Source organism: Chelonoidis abingdonii, chromosome 2, assembly GCF_003597395.2.
Source record: "Chelonoidis abingdonii isolate Lonesome George chromosome 2, CheloAbing_2.0, whole genome shotgun sequence".
NCBI classification, from domain to species: domain Eukaryota; kingdom Metazoa; phylum Chordata; order Testudines; family Testudinidae; genus Chelonoidis; species Chelonoidis abingdonii.
This window is the reverse complement of record NC_133770.1, coordinates 191,725,451-191,748,307: the sequence shown is the minus strand read 5'-3', so window position 1 is coordinate 191,748,307 and position 22,857 is coordinate 191,725,451. Positions and strand designations below refer to the sequence as shown.

Genomic DNA, 22,857 nt, shown 5'->3' with positions numbered 1-22,857 from the left:
GAAATCCCTTGACATGCTCATCCCACAGCAATAATAAGCACCGGATGATAGAGCAAGGATTCAAAGCAAGATTTTATGGCATTTTAAAGAAGTATCTACCAGTCCTCTCTAAACAAACTGTGAAGTATTTAATATTTACATTTGTGTATGTTATATCTTATAATGCAATAAAGCATTAAACCAATCATGACAACTTCTGTATTCCATTGTGATGTAACAGCTCTATTAATAGTAGAGCGGCTTACTCCTAATTATTTTTGATACCTGTCATCTTCATGTTGTAGGAGTCACATCATATTAGCATACAAAATTATTCCTGGCAGTGAACTGCTTTTTATCCTAAATGAGAATCTCACTTCTGAGCTAACTGTCCAATGAACAAGATTTTCTCTTTAATGCTTCACTTAAAAACTGAATTCTCCTTTTTAGATTTGCTGCTAAAATCCATTACTTTTCTTTTGTGTCAGGTGCAGATTATTCTAATGAACTAAATGAATAATAATAAAAAAGGAAACAATTTCCCTGTAATTGTGATGCAGTTTCATTCTACCTAGAGTGATATATATTTATTTATTTACTGCAGCCCATTTGATGTTGAGGACTTGACCCCATCCACAGGCAATGTGAACAAGGCATCTGCTCTTCAAAGAAGAATGTCCACGTATAGCCAAGGGACTCCAGAAACTCCTACCTTCAAGGATCACTCATTCTTTGTAAGTTAAGTTTGGCCTCACATAATTAGGTAAAGAGACCCTCACTACCTCATCAAAATAGTAAATGCTTAATTGCTTTAAAATGCATTTTTCCCAGCTTCATCATTACGCCATGTTAAACTCTATGAAAAGCAACACACTTCCAGCTGTTCAGCATAGAAGTAAAGCATGTTTAGGTTCCTGTAACCCTAAAATATAATATGGTCAGTTATTGGATGCCCATACTTCTGCTTGTAATATTTGAGGAGACTTTATACAATGTATGTCTATTTGGCAATAGCAGTTTAAAACAATTAGAATAAACCTAGTTTGTTTAATCTAACTCAAGGTGAAATTCACCCTTATGCAAAGGATCTGCACAAGTCTCACTTAAACCATATTTTGATGGGTTAAGTAGGATTTAAGTAGTGCATTGGCCTTGCACTGAGGTGAATTTCACCTGCAATTAATATCTTTAAAGCTGGCCATTTAAGTGCTGTAACTATGATGCATTCAACTAACTCCCCCTTTTGCTTTAATTGCTGAAGAAATGGCTACATCCTCCACAAGACAGGCTGCAGTTGTCAGTTTTAGATGCTCTGCAAGACACTTTCTTTGACAGGCTGCAGCGCAGTCGCTCTTTCAGTGACCTGCCATCTCTCAGGCTGAGGCCTAAAGCAGGGCTAGAGCAATATGTGAGTTTTGCTGGTGCGGATGTGTGTAATGAATGATTGTTTCAGTGTGCACGTGGCTTCCTCATTTCCATGCATGCTCTGTTTGATCGTTAGCATCACAGATCATCTAGTTTGCTGACTGGTTGCAAGGGAGAGATTATGAGTATAAGCCCAATGCTGCTCTCAGGAAAGCCAATAGCCAAATTCCCATTGACTTCAATTGGATCAGGATCACAGCCCCTATCTAGGGTGGGGCAGAGATTAAGCTACAAATGATAGTCAGACAACCCGTCTTTAGGAATGCGAAGTTAAATTGGTCAATGCTCTATATTTTTCTTGTAATCTGACTTCCAGCACTGAAAGAAAGTTTAAAAATGGAACATGGAAAAAAGCAAAGAACAAAAACAGAACTTGAAATATATTTAGACTTAGAATGAAAGATATAAAGAACTCTGGGCAAAAGTTCAGTAGAACTTTGGATGCTTTAATGTTACAAACTAAGCCAATGTATAAATGCTTGCAGCTTTCTTCAGCAAATTGTCAGCAAAATATGTCATTTTTCATCTGTGTTGTGTTTATATGTGAGTTGTGATCTAGTTTGCCGTGCAATTTAAAACATTCTAGGGTAAGGACTACGTTAAACGACAAGCGTTATATTGTAGGCTTTCAATGTCATTCTAAAGAGATTCTTACACTTCCCATTTTGCTGTGATTTTTTTTATCCTTTTAATGTTCTATGTTTCATTTCTTACTATCTGCTTCGAAGATTGGTTAAAATAACAAAAGAATTTGTTCTAAAACTCCAGGATGGCTCAAACCTATTTAGAGTGAAGAAGATAGTAGAGATTTTTTTTAATGCTATATTATTTATACTAAAGGAGAGTTAAATGTGAGATATTCATACATTTTGCTCCTTTTTACTTATGCCTTGTCTAACCAAAGGCTATTTTAATTTTTTTTTTTTTAAATGCATTCTGGTGAAATTCTCCAGTCAGATCTGTATGGCAAGTTTTGGTTCCTAAATTTTGTTTCCCCTACAATGTATAAAACTCCCATGGAGGTCAGTGAGAGATGTGCACATGTGTAAAATGTGGAGAGCAGAGATCCACTGCATAGACCTAAATGCAGAAAATTCTGTCCGTCTATATACACTACTGTCTTCTACCTGTCAGTTTGTCAGAGAACTGGTGGAAAAAACATCATGCAAGTTCTCTATTATCTTTGAGATTCTACGTCAGTGGTCTCCAGCCTTTTTACATACAAAATCACCTTTTGAATGGGAGCTGCGGGGACGGTGCTGGGGGCGGGGGCAGTGCACGGAGCTGCCAGCCACTTCCTGGAGCAACATGGGGCCATCGCAGGCAGGCAGCCTGTCTGAGCCCCACTGCTTTGCTGGACTTTTATCAGGCCAGAGATCACGATCAACTGGCAGAGGCTCCAGGATTGACAGTCTATTGCAATCGATACGTTGCTGACCACTTCTATGTGACCTATGTTCACTAGTTACTCTTAATATAACAAATACATTATTTTTTTTGTCAAAAGTATTGCATGAGTAAGATTGTGTGTCCCTGAAAATCATGTAATATTAAATATTAACATTAGCTAGTTAAACAGCTTTGTGATTCTAGGATTTTTTTTATTGCTTTAGAAATGGTAAAAACAAAACGGGAAGTCTGAGCAATCGCTAAACGAGTACAGACGTGCACAAAAGAACTGTAACAATATAATAATGAACAAGCTTTTCTATGTGAAGTAGTAAAATGAATAATGCAAATTAAATTGCTAAGAATTAATCCAATTATACCTGTTTAGATCTTACTGTTGTGTCACGCTCAGTAGTGGGCTCAGTTTAGTTTGCCAACGGAAGAGATACTGACCAAGTTTCCCAGACCTGATGTAACCGGTAGCACTCCCACTGAAATGCGCAGGAGATGTCAGCTTATGCCAGGGCTGAATTTGTCTCTCTCTCTTTTACACACACGTATCGTGTGTGACGCATTCCTTGTGTTTTATTTTTACAAGTTTATATTATCTTTGCAGTCCAATTCGCCAGATGACATCTTTGAAAATGGGATGGCAGGCACTGAGAAAAGACCAATATCTTTCAGCTTTGGCGATATACCCAATGGAGATTGTGCTCTCCCACCCCTCACTGTAGATTCCACCTCTGCCCTTGACCCTTCTAGTCCTGAAATTACTGTCACACCTCCAGAGCACAAATCCTCAAAAAACCCAACAATGGACAGTTCCAGCACAAACTCGTCCCTGGACTCTACACCTGAGTCAAAAGACTTGAAGTCACAGCCAGAGCATACACCAGTACATGAGAACAAGAAAAATCCCAGGGTAGCTTCTGAAGTTCACCAAAAGCCTCCAGGCCCTGGGAGTGATAACCTGTTTATTGATTCTAGCGTCCCAGTGTCACTTCTACAGGAGACAGATGACGTGTCAGAGCTGAAACCGGTGGAACTGGACACCTATGAAGGCAACATCACCAAACAGCTGGTAAAAAGGCTCACCTCTGCAGAGGCTCCAATGACACCTGAAAGGCTGCAGTGCGAAGGATCAATAAGTGGTGAATCAGAAGGATATAAGTCTTATTTAGATGGAAGCATAGAAGATGCCTTTCAGGGGCTTCTCCTAGCCCTTGAGCCACACAAGGAGCAGTATAAAGAATTTCAGGACCTGGACAAGCAGGTGATGCATCTGGACGATATTCTCAAAGTAAGTATATTTTCAGAAAACATAAACATAAAGAAAATCTGAATGAGTATGAGCAACCCTATTAATTGTAAACAGCAAAGTACGGTTTTTTTAGTCTATCAAGAGCTCATTGGGAAAATACCTAAAACCAACTGCTTCACTCCAACCTTGATTGACCAACCATCTCTTTTAGAGTGACACATTTTAAAGCTTTGTTGTTTTCAGTTTGGTTACTATTACCTTACGTTCTTGAGCAATTTATATTTTAATTTAATTAGAAGCTGAAAAAATAGTGGGGTACCATAATCAACAAATAATTGAATAAATTTCCCCCACTGCAGAAATTACTTAGTGAAACTCTGACCTGTGTTATGCAGGAGGTCAGATCACAGCAGTCCCTTCTATCCATAAAAATCTACAGGCCAGATTCTCAGCTGCTATAATTCAGCCTGTTTTTATTGACATCAATAGAGCTTTGCCAGTTTATTCCAGCTGAAGTTCTGGCCCTATAACTGGATGAATGGAATTGTTCAAAAATGTCTAGGTGGCTTAGGAACACAAGGTCTACTGAAAGTTAATGGGACTTGTGCTCTTAAATCATATAGGCTCTTCTGTAACTAACACCCCTAAGTATCTAAATCATAGAATTACAGAAGTGTAGGATTAGAAGGGACCTCAAGAGGTCTTCTGGTTCAGTCCTCTGCACTCAAGGCAGGACTGAGTAATGTTACAAATCCTGTAATTAGTCTAAGAATGAGACTGAAGCTAAAAGGAAAAAGTATTTTACATATGTTAAAGTACATAATGTCTTAACCTTAGATTTGTTTCACAGCTCTTCACTAATCACTGTGATGCACATTTTTTCCCCCATGAAGATATTCATGATTCTTTATCATGAGGACAGAGTTAATTGGGAATAACTGCTTTCAAATGCTTCATATTCATATGCCAGGCGATCTGTTGGAATGATCTGAGTAGTGTAGAATTAGCCACATAATTGAAGAAGAGCATAACTAAGAAAAGGAGCGAGAGGTTGTCCTTTTGCATTACCATTTTAACATCTGTGTTTCCATTGGCATTTACAGCTACATGATACTTTTCCAAGTTAAGTGCTTTTCTGACAGCCCGTTCCTCCTGCTCTGACTCCCTGAACTAGCTCCGAAGTGGATTTGTACATGAGAGACTACAAGTATCAGTTATTTTTGAACTTCCCAGCTGCTCTGCTGCTTGTGCAAATGAGGTCAGCTGTCAGAACAGTACTGGGGCAGGGGAAAATATTCATTTTCTCTGTCAGTGAAGCATATCATACAAATGAACAGAGGGGGGATGCATGTGCAGGTGGGATACTTGGACTCTTGAGACCATTGCTTCTTTGAGATCGCCATTCAACCTGTTAATTTGCTTGAAGATTGAGACTGTGGGTCACTAACCAAGTTGCTGGACTTCATCTTCAAAAGGTCAAGACAGAAGCTTGTTCTAGCTGAAGAAAGCTTCTCTTGACTGTGTCAGCAGGAAGAGAAAATTGATAGTGCAGTTGCTACAGTTTTATTTTGTACAGGACAGGAAGCTGCATTACTAGCCCATCAAACATGTAAACTGAATGAAAGGCTGGATAACACATACCTATCTCACAGGGGTGTTGTGAGGATTGTTTGTTTAATACTTATACAGCCTTTGAAGGTGTAAGATACTGTAAATGCTAAAGTATTAATATTATGTACAGATGGCATAGATGCAAAACTCCAAATCACCCCAAGGTGTGGAAAAGTGTGGTTCTGGAATCAGATCTGAACTTCCCAGGTAGCTCATCCCTCACTAATGGGCTAAACCAGAACCCTGAATCTTAACACCAATTTTTGGGAAGTTTCTGTTCTGGAACCATACTTTGTGGCTTTGAGCAGTCTCTGATGAGGATGATAAGTATAGCTACAACAGTAGAAATTGCTTTGCAAAACTGCTGAAGCTGATCCTAAGTCAAGTTACCAACTTAAAATCTGATCTTAGAATCATAGAATATCAGGGTTGGAAGGGACCTCAGGAGGTCATCTAGTCCAACCCCCTGCTCAAAGCAGGACCAATCCCCAGACAGATTTTTGCCCCAGATCCCTAAATGGCCCCCTCAAGGATTGAATCACAACCCTGGGTTTAGCAGTCCAATGCTCAAACCACTGAGCTATTCGTCCCCTGCGAGATGATCCACACAAGCAAACATCTGTGCCCATGCAGAGCCCCACTGACTTCAGCATAGCTGAACACAGGGTCTGCCTGCATGGATCACTATGCAGGACTGGGCTCTTAGAGATTTCTTACAAAGGCCATGAAACTTTACTTACACTTTTTCCCTGTTGTTCTGAGTTTCTCACTGAGTTCCTCCCTAGTGATATGAAAAGAAGGCATCTCCTCTGGTTGGAATTGTTACTTTCTGGGTTATAATATTGCCTTTAGGAATCTCCTTGTCTCCTGGGGTGTCCAGTGCCATATTTGATAGAGGAATGTCTTGTTTTTCTCCTGCTTCCAGTCCTGTACAGTAATCTGGAGAGATGGGACCAAATTAATACCATATTTAAACTCCATTGGCGTTATCCCAGGAATGAATTTGGCCCAGTACAGATTAAATGAATGCATGTAATTAAGCTCCTGTACCTAAAATTACTGCTATGGAATGTGCCTTACGTTTTCAGCCTCCCACATGTTCATTAACAGATTGTCCTCTTTACGGCCATTGAATATCTTTTCAGTTGATTTTAAGTGAAATGTATGACAGAGTTGAACCCCAGCCCTGACATGTTTTCTATCTGGAGCTTTTTCAGTGTGTAGACTTTGATTGTATTTCTCATGAAGGTTTGAAATTAATATAATCCAATAAAATTAAGTTTTAAAGCATATAAAAAGTTGTAAACTTCAATGTTATCCTTTTTTCAGTAGTTAAATATATTTTTGGTGTTCACTGTTTTGTTCTGCCTTTGCAGTGCAAGCCAGCAGTAAACCGAAGCAGGTCCTCCAGTGTCAGTCTAACAGTTGAAAGTGCTTTAGAAAGCTTTGATTTCCTGAACACCTCTGACTTTGATGATGAGGATGGTGGAGGTGATGAGGTTTGTAATGGTGGAGGAGGTGCTGACTCAGTATTTTCAGACACTGAGACTGAGAAGACTAGGTAAGTCAATAGTGACAGCCAGCTTGCGGTTCTCAAGGCAAGCCACTACACTAGTTCTTTGTCACTAACAGAGGATCCTGGTGCACACGTTATTCAAGGAAGATGAAACTAGATGTTTGAAGTTATAAATCAAGAGGTTTTCTAGTGGTTAACACACATGAAACACTGCAAATGCAGGTATCAATTTCTTGTTCAAACAGCTACACTCTGTCCCCCAAAAGGGAAGTGTAATAAATTGGCACACTGAGATTAATATCTGCAGAGCTTCTTCCTTGATATAGGTTTGGACCTGGTTTTCCTTGGCTTGGATTTAATAACTAATTCCTCTGTTTTTCCTCCCACCCCTGTCTTTTCTCTCTAGCCCAGTGAGTCTTTGCAGTGGATTAGGATTGTCAGTAACAGTAACACAGGGCCAGATTTAAACTGCATGGTGTAGGTTTCCTTTGGAATGCAAGAGTGATGACTGGTACTTGTTCATGGCCCTGCATGTTACTTGCCCTCATTCCACCACTGTCTTTGTGAGAGAAGTAGTTGTGTGTTTGTTATGTGCTGTCATGTCACCTTGTGAAGCTGACTGTGTCTTATCATTAGATCCTCATGTATACACTTGTAACCTGAGAAGAACTAAAACATGACCCAAGAGGTCTACACACTGCAAATATGACTGCAAAAGGAGCAAAGAACACACCGCGGTCTCCTAAAAGGGAAGCTACATTTCCCACTTCCCATCATAGCACTTGTAAGGGATTTTCCAGCACAACAAGCAATCACCATTCTGCCATGGGGAGTGGGGGAGAGAACCACCTCATTGCATACTCCCCCCCCACCCCCCAAAAAACCTTGGACTTAACATGGAAATAAATTATGCAAATTACGTTGCTTGCTAACCTAGGCATTATTAAATTCATCCCTCTCCTGCTGATGTGAATGACAAAACTGCCTGCAGTCAGGCCTTATATAAGCACCATAGCAATGAGTTAAGTGAACTAGCTTAAAATGAAAAGATTTCCTTTTTTTTCCCTAATGAAGATTTTTGAAAGCAGCCTCAGTTCCTACTCTGATTTTAGGTGAATTTGAATGCATAGTTTAGAGCGTCCACCTAAAGCTGTGCAGGTGTTGTGATTTTTAAAACATGTAAATATGTGTTTGCATATTGGAAGTCCGAATCGGGCCCTATTTTCAAAGCATGAGAGAACATTGTTGCAACAACAAGAAAATTGAAATGATTTAAACACAGTGAGAGTAAGTATTATCATGTGGAAAAAATATGGTGAACTGTTTGTTATACACACTATGCCTAAAACAGCAGATGGAACCATCATGTCTCTTATTCCAGCTATGTTTTCTTTTACTGACAATTAAATCTGGTGCGTGCAAAACACCGAAAAAAGTTCTTAATGGTTTAATTTTTGAGAAACCACAAATCAATAATGCAGTTTAATCCAGAACAATTTGGTAACTAATAATATCAACAGATGAAAAAAATAACAAGTGCTAAGAAGGGCAAATTTCAAAGACTTCTTGGTGAGTTCTCCACAAAAGAGGCATTGTTCTGGAGAAACAAGTAGACCACTGTGGAAGCAATTTGTCTTTTAAATGTGTACAATCATTCCACATTTCATTACACAATGTTACTGCCAAGTTAAGATATGATGTATTCATTAAAAGGTTTCTGGCTTATCAAGGGCTGTTTGGTTACAGTTCACTGCTTGCAGCAATTCTTCATGTGCCTGATGTTAGTCATTTTGAGTTAATGTGCTCTGTCTGCATGAGAAGAAAATCAACTCCTTACCCAACTTCCTGCATTAACAGTTACAGGTCAGATCACCCAGAAGCCAGAGGGCACCTCAGTGAAGCTTTGACTGAAGACACAGGAGTTGGGACCAGTGTAGCTGGAAGTCCTCTCCCACTGACCACAGGGAATGAGAGTCTTGATATCACAATAGTTAAGCATTTACAGTACTGTACACAGCTCATTCAGGTACAACTGCTTTGGGGTTATTTTTATTATAATATTCCTAGAGGCATTTGTGTGCCAGCTACTTACGGTTTAAATTGCTGATGAATTTAGTACTGGGTGAAAGCAAGGCAGGAGTACTGCTAGACTGAACCAGTTGAGGGGCTGGCTGACACCAAGAAAGCTTCTGCAAATGTAGCTCTTCTAATGTGCGTCAGTCGTGAGCTGCCAGACCTATGTTATGCCAGTCCTGGCCCTCTTCTGAGCTGAGCGCAAGACTTGCAACTATAGGGCAGTTGTGACATCAACTATTGGTGTCCACTACAGAAAGTGCAAACCACTCAATTCACTTTCCCATTGAACCCAAATCTTGGCACTGATCCTGCCACTGACTTCCACTCCACACTCAGAGCAGCTGCAGGGCTGCCTTGTTATGTGACTTAGGCTTTGCAGAGCTGACATGGAAGCCCATACATTCACTGTTAACTCTAGCTAAACCCTAGGCCATTGGAAGTCAACCAAGATGTATGTGTTTTTTAAAAACAAAAGGTATTTTGGGTATAAAAAACAAGATGATTCTTTAAATGCAGGAACTGTAAAATGCTACCTTTGCTTTGAACTCTGTGTGAAGCACAGTGGAATGTTGCACTGAAGTCCAGTCTCTGTGTGAACCAAGTCTGGATAGTTATACATTCCAGGAAGTTTTCCCTCCCTAACCAAAGTAAAAACTTGTCCCAGGATCTTCTGCTTCCTGAACGGTGCCTCCTTTGGAGAACATCAGTGTTTTCCTATTGCACTGGAATACTGTATATTGGAGCCTCATTTACTGCATTAGGCTCTTCATTCCCACACAGACAGAGTTAACATCTATTTCCAGTGGCCACAGGCTCACTCTGCTGTAATGGAAATCAAGTCCTGCTTCTATTATCTTGCTGATTTAGAGGGCTAAATCCCAGCCATATAGAATAAGGAAGGGTATTGGGCTCAATACAAGAGTAACTGCATGAAATTCTATAGGCTGCACATGTTATGCAGGTGGTCAGACTTGATTATCTAATGCTCTGCCCTAGTCTTAAACTCTATGGAAGGAGTTAGGTGCCTAAAGCAGCACTTTGCTATTTAAATGAGTATTTAGGTATTTCAGTATAGGCATAAAAATTGGGCCCCTAAGAAACAGTGAGCATCAACTGCGAAACATACACACACAGAAGCTTTAAGGAGATACTATGCAGTAGAACCTAAAGAGTTAAACACCAGAGTTTAAAAACTGACCAGACAACTACACACCTTACTTGGAACCAGAAGTACAGAATCAGGCAGGAGCAGAGACCCTCCCCCCCCAAAGCAAATACAGTACACTGTGTTAAATGTAAACTATTAAAAAAAAAAGGGGGGGGGGAATGAGTATTTTTCTTCTGCATAGTAAAGTTTCAAAGCTGTATTAAGTCAATATTCAACTGTAAAATTTTGAAGGAACTATAATGTTTTGTTCAGTTATGAACAACCTCCATTCCGGAGGTGTACTGTAGAACCTCTGAATTACAAACAACCAGTTTCTCGCTGCAGTTCTTAGATTAAAAATGTCTGTATTCAGATCAGACTATTTCAGCAAGATGAAACGTCTTCAGGACTCTTAGTAGGGTTCAGTAATTTTTTATTTTTTTTCCCCTTGTTTTATTAGCAAATTGTGTTCTCCAGTAAAACTCCATTTGTTGTAAGAAACCTCCTGGATAAACTGTCCAAGGAGATCGTAGTAGTGGAGAATCTTGCAGAGATCAGCAGTGAGAACATGGGGAACATCATCTCTGTAACTGAAGGTAAGCAACAGTAAGGGGGATTGCTCTTTGGAAAGTGTGTGTGTGTGTGTGTGTGTGTGTGTCTTCCTAAGCAGTGATTTGTCTCACTTTAAGTAAATTCCATTGCACTAAAGGTTGACACACACAGTTGCAAATGCAAATGGACAGTGACTGGTATCAGTCAAAAGATGGTGGCAGAAGACCTCAGGCGGGGCTAAGGTAGGATATCCAGAAAGGCAAGGGGAGAAGGGAGAGGTGCTCGCCATTTCCAATGTGCCTCCTTTCCTCTACCACACACAAAAAAGCAGATGGCTGCAGTAGTAAAGGATATTGCCAAAGCAACTGGTGTGGGGTCTCCTCTGAGAAGCCAGATTCTTCCTCCACCTCTCCTTGTCCAGAATGCTGAGATTATTTGGGGGAGCTCTAGTTTACAGGATCAGAGGAATGAAACCGTCTCTGAATAGTTTGTTTAGGAGACTACTTTTAATTACCATTATTGACTAACACTTAGAAGCTCTGTAGCATCTTTAAAGAGTTTTACAAATATTATTAATCCTCACAAGCACTGTGGACTAGGCAAATATTGTTAGCATTATTCTGCGGAGCAAGAAACAGAGGCAAAGCACTTAGGTGAGTTCCCCTAAAAGGAGTGTGCTCCAGAGCCAGGTTTAGAATTCTGGAGTTTGTGGTTCCGAGTCCTGTGTTCACATTGTTACCTCACATCTCTTTGGTACTTAATGGTAATTGAATAACTATTTTCCAGTTCCCAATACTGGATCAGAAGCAAGCTTGCTTTCATCATTTTGGGAAGCCAAAACACCTTAAAAGCTCTAAGAGCTGGCACTTCCTGTGCATTGGGAAGTTAACTACTCAGTCGTGGGGTGGCAACAAGTATTTATCTACCCTTATGTTTTTGTTATACTAACACAGCAATCTGATCTCTGCAATTTTGTTTCACTGGTTTTGTTTTTCCTCCCCAGCAATTCCAGAATTTCATAAAAAGTTATCACTGCTGTCTTTCTGGACTAAGTGCACAGGTCCCACAGGAGTGTATCATACCTCTACAGACAAGATGATAAAGCAGCTGGATGTCACTTTTGCCACAGCTGTGAATGAAGAGTGCCCAGGACTTGCAGAAACAGGTAGATTCTTCAAAAAACAAAATTTCTACCCATAAGTCAAGGTGTATCTGGCAGAATCTGTCTTGTAGCGGGCTTCTGAAAAATGCCAATATGTGGAGACCAAGTTTTGCTCATCTTCAGTTACAACTCTTCACTCCCACAGAAGTCAACTGGGATGTGGTTCAAAAATCTTACCTAAGAGTAACTGATTTAAATGTTTGGTTTTTTTGCCACAACTTGTAAAGCCAGAAGATTTTGCCCAAAACAGTAAACCTAAAGAAATTAACTGTTTTAAAGTCCACATGATTATTTAAAAAAAAAAAAAAAAAGTATGACTAGCTCTGATAGTGCATTGATTTGGTCAGATATTAGGGGGAAATTCTCTATTTGCACCGCGCAGGTCATTCTCTTGCCTGTTCTGCCTGCCAAATTCACACTGATGTCAATAGAAGCTTTGCGTATGAACATAAAATAGCAAAAGATCCATGCTCCAGGCCAACTCCTGCCCCTAAGCAATTTCATTGACTTCAGTGGTACTACAGAGGTGCAACTGGGCACGACATTTGGTCCTCTATTTAATAATGCACTGTCAGGTGGAGAGAAAGAATGGTCTAATGGACAAGGTGGTGCATTGGCTTCAAGAGTTTCATTTGCTGGCACAGCCACAGACACCCTGTGTGATGTAGGGCAAGTTACAAACTGGTCAGTTCCACTTCTGGAAGTTGGCAATAGTTCTTCCCTACCTCACACAGTTTCATCAGGATAGAATCTATTAATGATTCTGAGGAGCTCAGATATTACACAGACGAGGACCAGACAGAGGACAATGTTGCCCTTAGTGAAGGTTAGAAATACTGATGCTGGGAGGTGTCTTGTCTTTTTTAAGTTCTGCCTTTCTTTCATGTTTTAAAGTGTCAAACCAAGTTAACTGCAGTGTTTTCTCTGCCTAAAGTTTTTTGCTCTTGTTAATACAATGTTCCTTTGTCTTTTCCCGCTGCACGTAGTATTCAGAATCCTGCTGTCTCAGATCCTCGACCAAACAGAACCAGTCCTCTCATCCAGTCTGCCCTCTGAAATCCTAACAGTTTTTCAGTATTACAATTATTTTGCCAGCAACGGTGTTAGTGACCTTGGAAGCTATTTGTTGCAACTTGCAAAAGAAGGTAAAGTGTTCAAATTCTGGCTGGAAGAAGGGAAGTGTGTCAAGGTGCTTTTGAGCAGCAGATAAAACAATGCAGCCCTTGGGCTGGTTTTTCATTAACTAACAGGGAAAAGAGGGAAACAACTGCTTTGGGTGTTTGAATAGGATTGCAGTGGCACATGTGTATACTGAAGAAAGGGGCGGGTATGTCCAACTGACACTCCCCCCACCCACCCCCGCACATGCTCATAAGTATTAAAAACAAGTGTGTAGAAAGAACTAATGTTTGGGGGCTGGATGGTAATGTTGGTTTGGTCCCAAAATTTGGAAGGTGCTGAGTGCCCACAGCTTTTACTGATTTCAGTCTCTTTGTGCCTATCATCCCTTTTGAACCGATCTCATGAAGTGCCGAGCCCCTCTTGGGAAGTGCTGAGGAAGTTGAGCAAACTCTGTGCCTTGCCAGAGGTGCTCAGCACTTCAGAAGACCTGGCCCTGTGAACTCAACAGGGCAACAGATACTTGGCACCTGTTGGGATCCAGCCCATCATGCTCTAGACTTTCGCTCCTGGAGACGTGAATTTCAGTTGTTAATCTAGTGCATCTGAAATGGAGTTTGATGGACTCCTCCTAGTCCCCTGTTCTACATGACACAGTAGCACATCTTGGCATAGCTGCCAGCTTTTACTCAACAGAGGCCAAAGGACTGGGATAGGAGAGATGTTCAGTACTGAGGCGTGTTAGCAGGGGCTGTCAGCAGAGATGGACATAAGTGGGCAGGAAAAACTGGCACATGATGTCCTTGGTACCAACATATAGCAGAGGAGAAGATCTGATTCAAAGCAAGGCCTCTCCACATAGTGCTTCCATGGGGCTGTGTGGAGAAGCTTGCACAAAACCTGCTCTCAATGTGGCTGGCTGAAGCCAATGCTATTAGACACTCACTCTCATGAGTCTAGTCACTTTTCTAAAACAAAACAAAAACTCATAACCAATATAACATCACTATTACTATAATCAGATATCGGTGTCCAGTGTAAACGCCACTCAAGACATGTGGTCTTAGATACAGAACATGCCTAAGGAAAACATGCCTCAAACTCAACTCTCCCCGTAAGATATTAAGTTTCCCTTGCTACAATCACTGATTAGAACTTGGGTTTTCTAGCTGCAGTAAGATTTGATTATTTCACTTTGGGCTGGGAATAAGATACCTAACATTCAATTTAGCACATCCACACGTTACTCCTGTTGAGAATGTATGCCAGTTCTCAGCAAGAGTATCTGCGATACACAGCCCAAAAATCAAAACACTCCAAGTCAGAGCATTGCAATGCTGGCAACTCAATGAAGCAGGATTTTTTCACCTCTTTGTGCCAGTGGATAGCTGTTTTAAGTGAAAAGGAGTAACGTAATACATGGGGAGAAGAAATGAACAAAAGGAGAATATTGACATCTCTTTCTTTTACATTCTAGCCTCAGTGGTTCAGAAGCTGCAGACATTAAAAGATGAAAAACTGCTACAGAATATAGCTGAGCTAACCTCCAGCAGTCTTCCACCTCAGCAGGAAGTACTGAAGTCCTTGGCTTTACTTCTGACTGAAAATAAAAATGAAATTGGCGAGGCTGTGACACTACTCTTGTCAGCTTCAGCAAAAAACAGGCATTTCAGGGAGAAGGTAGGGGACAGAGGAACAATACCTAACTGAAAAAACAACATACAACATAGGAGACCTTATAATCATGTTCCAGCTAATGTGTAAAGTATCTCCTCAGAGTTGTGCAGTGTTATTGTAGCTATGTTGGTCCCAGAATATTAGAGAGACAAGGTGGGTGAGGTAATGTTTTTTTACTTGATTTATGTTATTTGGACCTGAAGAAGACCTCTGTGTAAGTGCAAAAGCTTGTCTCTCCGACCAGCAGAATTTAGTCCAATAAAAGACATTACCTCACCCATCTTGCTTCACCAAGTCTGACAATAATATACAAACATGCAGGTATGCCTGTTGATACCTGTCACAATCATATCTGGTCACTAATTTAAAACTATTTGGTTTGCACTGTATTCTCCAACCATCTATCATATTTCAGCATTAGTGGATGTGCTGGGTTGTTGATCTGGTGATTGTTGAAATGTTGCTGAGCCATTCTTCAAGCACTGCCCTTTTGGAAAGAGATGGTGGTAAGATCTGGGCAGCATCACAATTTCTAGAGGAAGGGAATTGCTGATGACCAGCAATCAGCTTCATGGTCCCTAATTAGGTGATAAAAGGAATTTGGATCAAAGACTTTAGTTAAAACATGATTTGAAATTAAGGCAGTGTAAACAAGTAAACTAAAGAGAAGGGAGAGGTAATGATTGACATTTGTACCTGCAATACCCTTCCCCATTTCTGCTTCTACCCCAGTGAAAGTTCATTCTTGGGTACCCTGGTTGTGAGGAGGGGGCAGAACAGGAGGAGGGTGTGATGAGTCCAGAGGGGGTGGGAACAGCAATCCGGATCAGTGAGAGGTTGCGTCACTATTTGCCCTTCAACCCAACGTGCACTTCACAATGCTTTGCTGTTGTAGTTCCTAGCCTGGGCTGCTCACAGCCAGCCTACCAGCTTGCAGGTCACAGCCTGAGTGTCTCTGTGTTAAACAGCCCTTGTACAGTGGCTCTGACCCTAGCATCCTGTCTATAGCCCCACTCTGCCTTCCAGCAACTTTAATTACAAAACCAGCAAAGTGACCCTGACAAGCTCCCTGTCCCAATTTTCGCTCAAGTCATGTATTGTAGAACATCCAGCCCTCTCCTGGACTGTTCAGATAAATAATAAGATCCATTTGTTCTTCTAAAAACATAACCTACCACTTCCCTGGGATAAATACACCCTTTCATTTAATACTGCACTGAGTTAGTTCATAGTAAAACTAAAACAAATGTATGAATAATAGGTCATAGGTTGAGTGATGCCAAGTAACTGGAATAAAGTTAGAAAGGGTCACAAGCAAATGAAAGTGAAAACATGCATCTAAACTTAACAGAGTAAGACATGGGTTTTGTTCAAGGTGGTTTCTCTCACCGGTCATAATTAACTTTTTCTCAGTCATGACCTTCTACAAAAGCATAAGGGGCTGATTTCCACAGTCTTCCTAAGTAGGCTTCTCACCTATAGTCAGTTCCAGAGACTTCAGCCCCAGCTTAGTTGACGGACCTATCTTTCTCAGCATGCTAAGAGCTCTGGTCTCTTGTCTTTCTACTCATGGATGCCAAAGATGGCTTCTGTCCTTGCTTATATCTTCCTAAGTTCTATGACTATTTCAAGATGCAGGATGAGCTCATAACATTATTCCCTTCCTATGGGCCTCTCATCTTCCTGTATGTAAATGAGGCTTCCATTGTTTTGATTCCACCATGCTTAATTTATCTAGAAGACAGGTGTGATAGGACCACTACTCACTGCTGGCATACCTCCTCATGGCCAATCTGGGAATTAGTTTGCCACTGGTTGGATGCCCTTTCCTGCAGTCACTCAGCCTGTTGTCTCAGTCTTGCACTTCAGAAACCAGGGTAGTAGCCTTCATTGTGACACAGCTGTTCGCTCTTCGTGACTTGGCCCTCCAGCCGGGTCACTATAGTCCTCCCCTTCCAGGGTCTGTCAATGTCTCTCTGGATAAGCTATTCCAGGTAGTCTTCCATCCTATGTCCAAGGCTGTGCCACTTCCCCAGTTTCTGGTTGGGGAAACTGGGCCTGCCATCTACTCCAAGTTCCAGCTCACAGACCCTATGCTCCACAACCATGGACTACTTTCTCTCAGACCTAGGTGCTCCTTTCCTGGGCTCTGTCCTACTTCCTCCTTCTATCCTCTGGCACCTGTGGGTTTGCCACCTGTCTGAGCTTCCTTTGCTCCCCATGGCTGCTTTCCCCTGGGGCTTCTTGCCAGACCATGCAATCTCTAACATTCTTCTCTTCGGGCAGAGAGTGACTACAGATTCTCTGTCTGCCACCCCCTTCTGATGTTAGCTTTATAGAAGCCCTGCCTGTTCCTGCCCAGGTGAGCTTCATCCTTAATTAAGCATTATAGATCCCTGGCTTCCCTCCAGGTGCAGCCTATGCAGTTAATTGGCCCATCTAGCCTACCTTAATCCCCCCAAGTCTGATGTGTGGGATGAACACCTCATCACAACAGATAAACAGCTCCTTTCTCTCCTGCCTGGGAGAGAACCTGTTTTTCCCCAGATTGGAAACCCTAATATCAATGAGTATCAGTAACGCCTTATATAGTGTTAGTGCGTATAATTCACATGATATTAATCACCAGCATGTCATAAAAGATCTCACTCTGTACACTTTTATAACACAGTACTATTGTATACAATCGGTTGATTCAACTGCTTATCGCTTGAAGTCCCACCCACCATCTTTAGACTAGTAAACCTTTTGCAATGTACTCTTTGACAAGTAAAACCCAGACCAAGCGTCCCTCTTCTGCTGGATGTCTCCTACCCCATTTCTTAGTGTGAGGTTTGCCTCCACCCTTTAACTTGATGGATCTGTTTAGGTGATAAGTAAATACATTCTCATTGTCTTTCAGAATACTTTGGAAGTAACTCACAGATAGGAAAAACATGTTCCTTTGTCTAGTGCAGACCTGTTTACCAACTCCCCTGGAATGCTTGGTTTAAACACACTTTAGTCATAAGCCTAGCATATACCTTTACTTGTGTACACGTGAAAATATTAATCAGTCAGTTATTAGTTTTCAAATGATACCTCACAAGGCCTGTTTTGTACTAAGATTATTATAAGAGTGTGGAGGGTGTGAATACAGGGGTGCTTAGTGTCACGGGGGAAACGACAGAATGCAAAAGAAAGGGAAAGAAAAATTTTCATTCTCCTTTTGGTCATCTTCATCTGTCCCTCTATTCTCTCTTTCCTCAGTCTCTCTCTATTTTATCCTTCCTCATTTTCTAATTGTGCAATATCAGTGATCTGTGCTACCTTGCCCCTCTTCTGCAATGGACAAAAAAAGTGTCCTCTTCTCCTAGCACAGGCCTGCTGCATTTATGTCTGGTTCACTGCTGAAAGGAAAAGGCGCCATGGTGCTTGTATCAAAACACCCTAGAATTCACTAGGAGCTGCCCGCTCTTGAGATTTGCTACTAACGCAGATTCTTGTTTGTTTAGCAGTGACTGGAACATTACTAGAACTGAGCTGTGAACTTGGTTTAGCAGCTTCTGATAGCTTTGTGATAGTCATTTTCATTCCAGTCCAGCCTAGGTCACTAGTGACCCCAAGTCATTACTACCCCTGGGCCTAGAGGGACCACCTTAAAAAGGGAGAGAGCAGCTCAGTCTCAGTCATGACCCACTTACTTCATGTGAAATCCAGCCCAAGTTTTGTGATGTATTCATGGGAAGAGCTAGTGGTCTTGGTCCAGTTCTTAGTGAGAAAGTGTGCATATTAAAGCAATCAACAATAATTGGTGCCCTTGATGGAAGTTTCTCAGAGAGGCCAATCAGTGATATACCCCATTATCATATCCAGAGCCATCCAATTACCCAATACATGATGATTTTTCCTTTTCAATCCCGTATCCACATTGTTAGGTAATTTGGTTTTGCATGTTTGGAAATGTAGCGATACATACATTACTTTCGCTTTTCTGCTCAACACAGCTACAAAACATCTTAATTGGTATCCTTCTGTTTTCCAGGCTTTAATTTACTACTGTGAAGTGCTAACACAGCCTAACCTCCACCTACAGAAAGCAGCTTGCATGGCACTGAAATGCCTTCAGGTAAAATGTGATGCAATCAGTGGTTGAACTTTGTTCTTGCTTTGAACTTCCATGGGAGAACAAAGTAAAGATTCTATTCAGTAGATCAGCGGTTCTCAAACTGTGGGTTGGGACCCCAAAGTGGGTTGCGACCCTATTTTAATAGGGTCACCAGGGCTGGCTTAGTCTTGCTGGAGCCCAAGCCCCACCACCCAGAGCCAAAGCTGAAGCTCAAGGGCTTCAGCCCTGGGTGTGGGGGCTCAGGCTTCAGCTTCAGCCCTGGGTGGCAGGGCTCAGGTTACACACTCCCTGCCTGGGGCTGAAGTCCTTGGGCTTCATATTTGCCTCCTACCCCAAGCACTGGGGCTCAGGCTTTGAGGCTCAGGGCAATGGAGCTCAGGTGGGCTCACTCAGGCTTTGGTCCCCACCTCTTGAGATCATGTAGCAATTTTTGTTGTCAGAAGGGGGTCACGATGCAATGAAGTTTGAGAATCCCTGCAATAGAGCCTCTTGAGCACAGAGATGCACATACAGCAAGATGCTAGCAGCAGCAGCAGCAGCAACATGAGCATTGCTTTTTATTTTGTATTTTGTGCCCTGATATTTTACAAATGGCTTGTTGGCCTGAATTGTTTAGAATCTTGGTTTTTAAAGCAATCAGTTTCTGATGATGTGTAACTATGCATTAGGCATCTGTCTCTTTGTGCCTTGATAAAAAGGATCTTATTTCTCTTAGGCGATAGAGGGTATGTCCTACATGGAAAATAAAAAAAAAAGTACAGAGTACAGAGTCTTGGTAGAGGGGAAAAAAATTGTCTTCTTGAGCAAAATTATAATGGACATAGCCAAAAAATATAAAAGGGGGAGGGGAGAGAGAGAGATGAAGACATACTAGCTGTTCTCAATCCCTGAACCCTCATATGGTCCCTGAAGTTAGGTAGCTCCAGTAGGTGCCCCATCCAAAAAAAAAAAGTTATATTTCATGAGATATAGTCATTACAGAGTGGTGATCCCTCTGCCACCAGTACTCCTGTTCTTTTTGCGGATACAGACTAACACGGCTGCTACTCTGAAACATATTTTTAACAGTGAGGCTGATTTAACCATTGGAGCAAACTACAAGAAATCAAGATTGGGGACTTCTGGGAAGATATAGTTTATCCAAACACAAGTTATTGGGCTAAATACAGGGGTAGCTGGGTGAAATTAAAGGCCCATGTTATACAGGAGGTCACCCCAGGTGATCTAATGGTCCTTTAAAAATCTGTGAAAAATCAGCCCATAATGGAAAATGGAAACACTTGAGATTTTACTCTTAGCTGACCTCCACACCCACCCTAACCTTAGCCCTACCCCATTGTCTAGGTTTTTTTGCTATTCTCCTCCTGGGGAGGAGATGGGAGAGAATGAACCAGGACAGATAGTTATGTTGCTTAATGCGCAAGTGGAAAGTGCTCAGATACTACAGTGATGGGTGAAGTATATAAGAACCAGAAGAGAAGGGAATCGCTATTTCGAAAAGACATCACATTAAACTTATAAAAAAAAAAAAATAGAATAAGTCATCTCATATTTTGAAGCCACATAATCTATGTTCCTTTAAACACTTTCTTTCTGGGGTGATGGGACAGCACCCATCTCTGTTCCACTCATCACCACTTTCACAGTTGTAGCACCCATGGCAAGGACAATCACAACTGTTGCTTTGTCCAAAGGTCTGAGATTTTTGCATCAGAAATGTTACTCCTTGCTCTCTGGGAAAGTAACAAATTGAGCTCAAACACGGAGATGCAATTCACTGTTTGTATGTGTTTGGGGTGGGAGAGAGATGCGGAGAAGGAGGTTTATGAATACCCACTCAAGAATACGAATAGATAGTAACTGGTAATGTCAACACATGTTTTTTCACTTTCTAGGCTACTGAAAGTATTAAAATGCTAGTTACGCTCTGCCAATCTGACAGTGAAGAAATCAGAAAAGTAGCATCTGAAACCCTTCTCTCTCTTGGTGAGTTGTGTGTCTGTTCTATTTTACTGTTGTATACAGTATCTAATTAACACAGCCAAGAAACATGCACATTTTAAGACAATAAAAATACAACTGGACCTGTAGACTCAAACAGCTTAAAAAAAAAAGGAAGAAAAAGAAACCAAAAGAAACTGGACCAAAAAACAGAGGGTGGGGAATCATACAAAAAGGACGAAGAAGAGAAGCTAAAAATGGTTGAGAACAGAAATACCTTGCTGGCAACCTGGACCACAAATATTAAAAGTTCCATAAAGGCCTATCCTGTGCAAAGTAAAATGAGGAAAGAAGTAGGTTTTATAACTTAGTGTTTCTCAGCCTTTTTGATACCAGGGACCAGCTTGCTGCCTTTGTAAACTCTGTCAGGGAGATCGCAGGGACTGGCACCAGTCTATGGACCAGTCGTTGAGAAACCTTGATCCAACTTACATCTTCTAACGTGGCCCTATTGGTGGGGGGGGGGTTTCCCTACAACTCTGTTCCCCTTGTGCCCTCAGCCAGTAAACTACGCTGATATATACTCACCATGACAAACCAGCATGTTACTAACCCCTCTATATAGCCCCAAATTTGGCCTTCTTTTCTCAAACCCAAATAGAATTAACCTTGGGACACAAAGCAAGAGCAATCAAGTCTATCTCATTTACCTTGCAGATCAATGTATATAGGGTAGGGAAAAGTATAGAGAAAGAAAAGGGATATTAATAACCAGAGTTCTTGGGTATGCTGGGGTTTTGCAGCCAGGGAATCCAATCCCTCCTGTTGAACTTCTTTCCAGAATCAAAGATTTAATTGTTAAGAAAATTGTATCTCTAGTCCTCGCAGCTATGAAGAAATCCTTCCAAACATGAACAGTGTATGTTGATGGTCTTTTTGAGTCTGCAGACAACTAGAAACGATAAATCTGTGAGATGTAAATTGGCCTTTTAATCTCAGTAGGGTGTTTATTGTTAACTGTTTCACTGGTGATCATTTCAGCGGGAACATCCAACCCCACATTGCCTGCCACACGCCTCAGAGGTCAAAGGCTTGATCTGTTCTTTGCTCAGCTGGCAAAACTTCCCTTTCCACCACATAGCTGCTGCAATGCCTTGGTACCATGTCAATTAAAAAAGCCCCAGCAGCATTCTGAAAAGTGAAAATGTGGGGAATAGCTTAAACTGTAATACAAATGTTACTGCCGCTAGGGCTTCTGCACTGACTGGCATATTTCCATATTTCATTAAAAAAACCTTTTCTTAATTTAAATGAAGCTGCAACAGCTGCTTCCCCAGGGTTCAGAGACCTTGCCACAGAGTACTCTGGGGCCGTAGCTATAACAGTTATACAGGCAACTTTGTTGGGGAGCAGGGAGATTGAGCCACAAGGAACTAGCTAAATCTTAGAGTTGATATTCTATGAAATTCACTCTGCACGCATACAAACTGTATGAACAGATATTGTTCAGTGTAAGAGGGAGAGTGACAAACTGGGGTCCTGCCAGCAGTGCTGCTCTGTTCCCCATTATTGCTATGCTAGCTCATGAGCTGGAAGAATGGTCATAGCCCCTTTTTTACATGTTGCAAGGAGTTAAATTCCCCTGATCCACACCAAGTTCACCCTCTGCAGGGCTGTCATGAAGCTCTTTGATAGTTCACAGATTCCCTTCACAAGCTTTCCTCCTACATAGCCCCACAGCAGGATTCAACTAGAGTAGCATAGAGGATTTTGTGACCCTCTGCACCATAGTGATTTTCACAATAGTGTCTCTTCTCTTGTAACAGTGCACTCGCTTCTTACTAACCAAGCGACACTGGTGTACTAGTGTTTAATAAAGGAAAAACACGCTGAG

General features: G+C 41.4%; 1 protein-coding gene across 2 annotated transcripts in view; it reads left to right on the top strand.

The window, feature by feature from the left end:
* The window catches only part of RIPOR2 (RHO family interacting cell polarization regulator 2), a 98,754-nt gene that overhangs the window by 70,342 nt on the left and 5,555 nt on the right, over positions 1-22,857 (top strand). For both annotated transcript variants that reach the window (XM_075062872.1, XM_075062873.1), the window contains exons 11-20: positions 584-713; positions 3,410-4,093; positions 7,042-7,226; positions 9,039-9,207; positions 10,865-11,000; positions 11,960-12,121; positions 13,105-13,263; positions 14,715-14,917; positions 18,939-19,022; positions 20,918-21,008. In XM_075062872.1, coding sequence (XP_074918973.1) covers positions 584-713; positions 3,410-4,093; positions 7,042-7,226; positions 9,039-9,207; positions 10,865-11,000; positions 11,960-12,121; positions 13,105-13,263; positions 14,715-14,917; positions 18,939-19,022; positions 20,918-21,008 — 2,003 coding nt within the window. The remainder of the gene's footprint in view (positions 1-583; positions 714-3,409; positions 4,094-7,041; positions 7,227-9,038; positions 9,208-10,864; positions 11,001-11,959; positions 12,122-13,104; positions 13,264-14,714; positions 14,918-18,938; positions 19,023-20,917; positions 21,009-22,857) is intronic.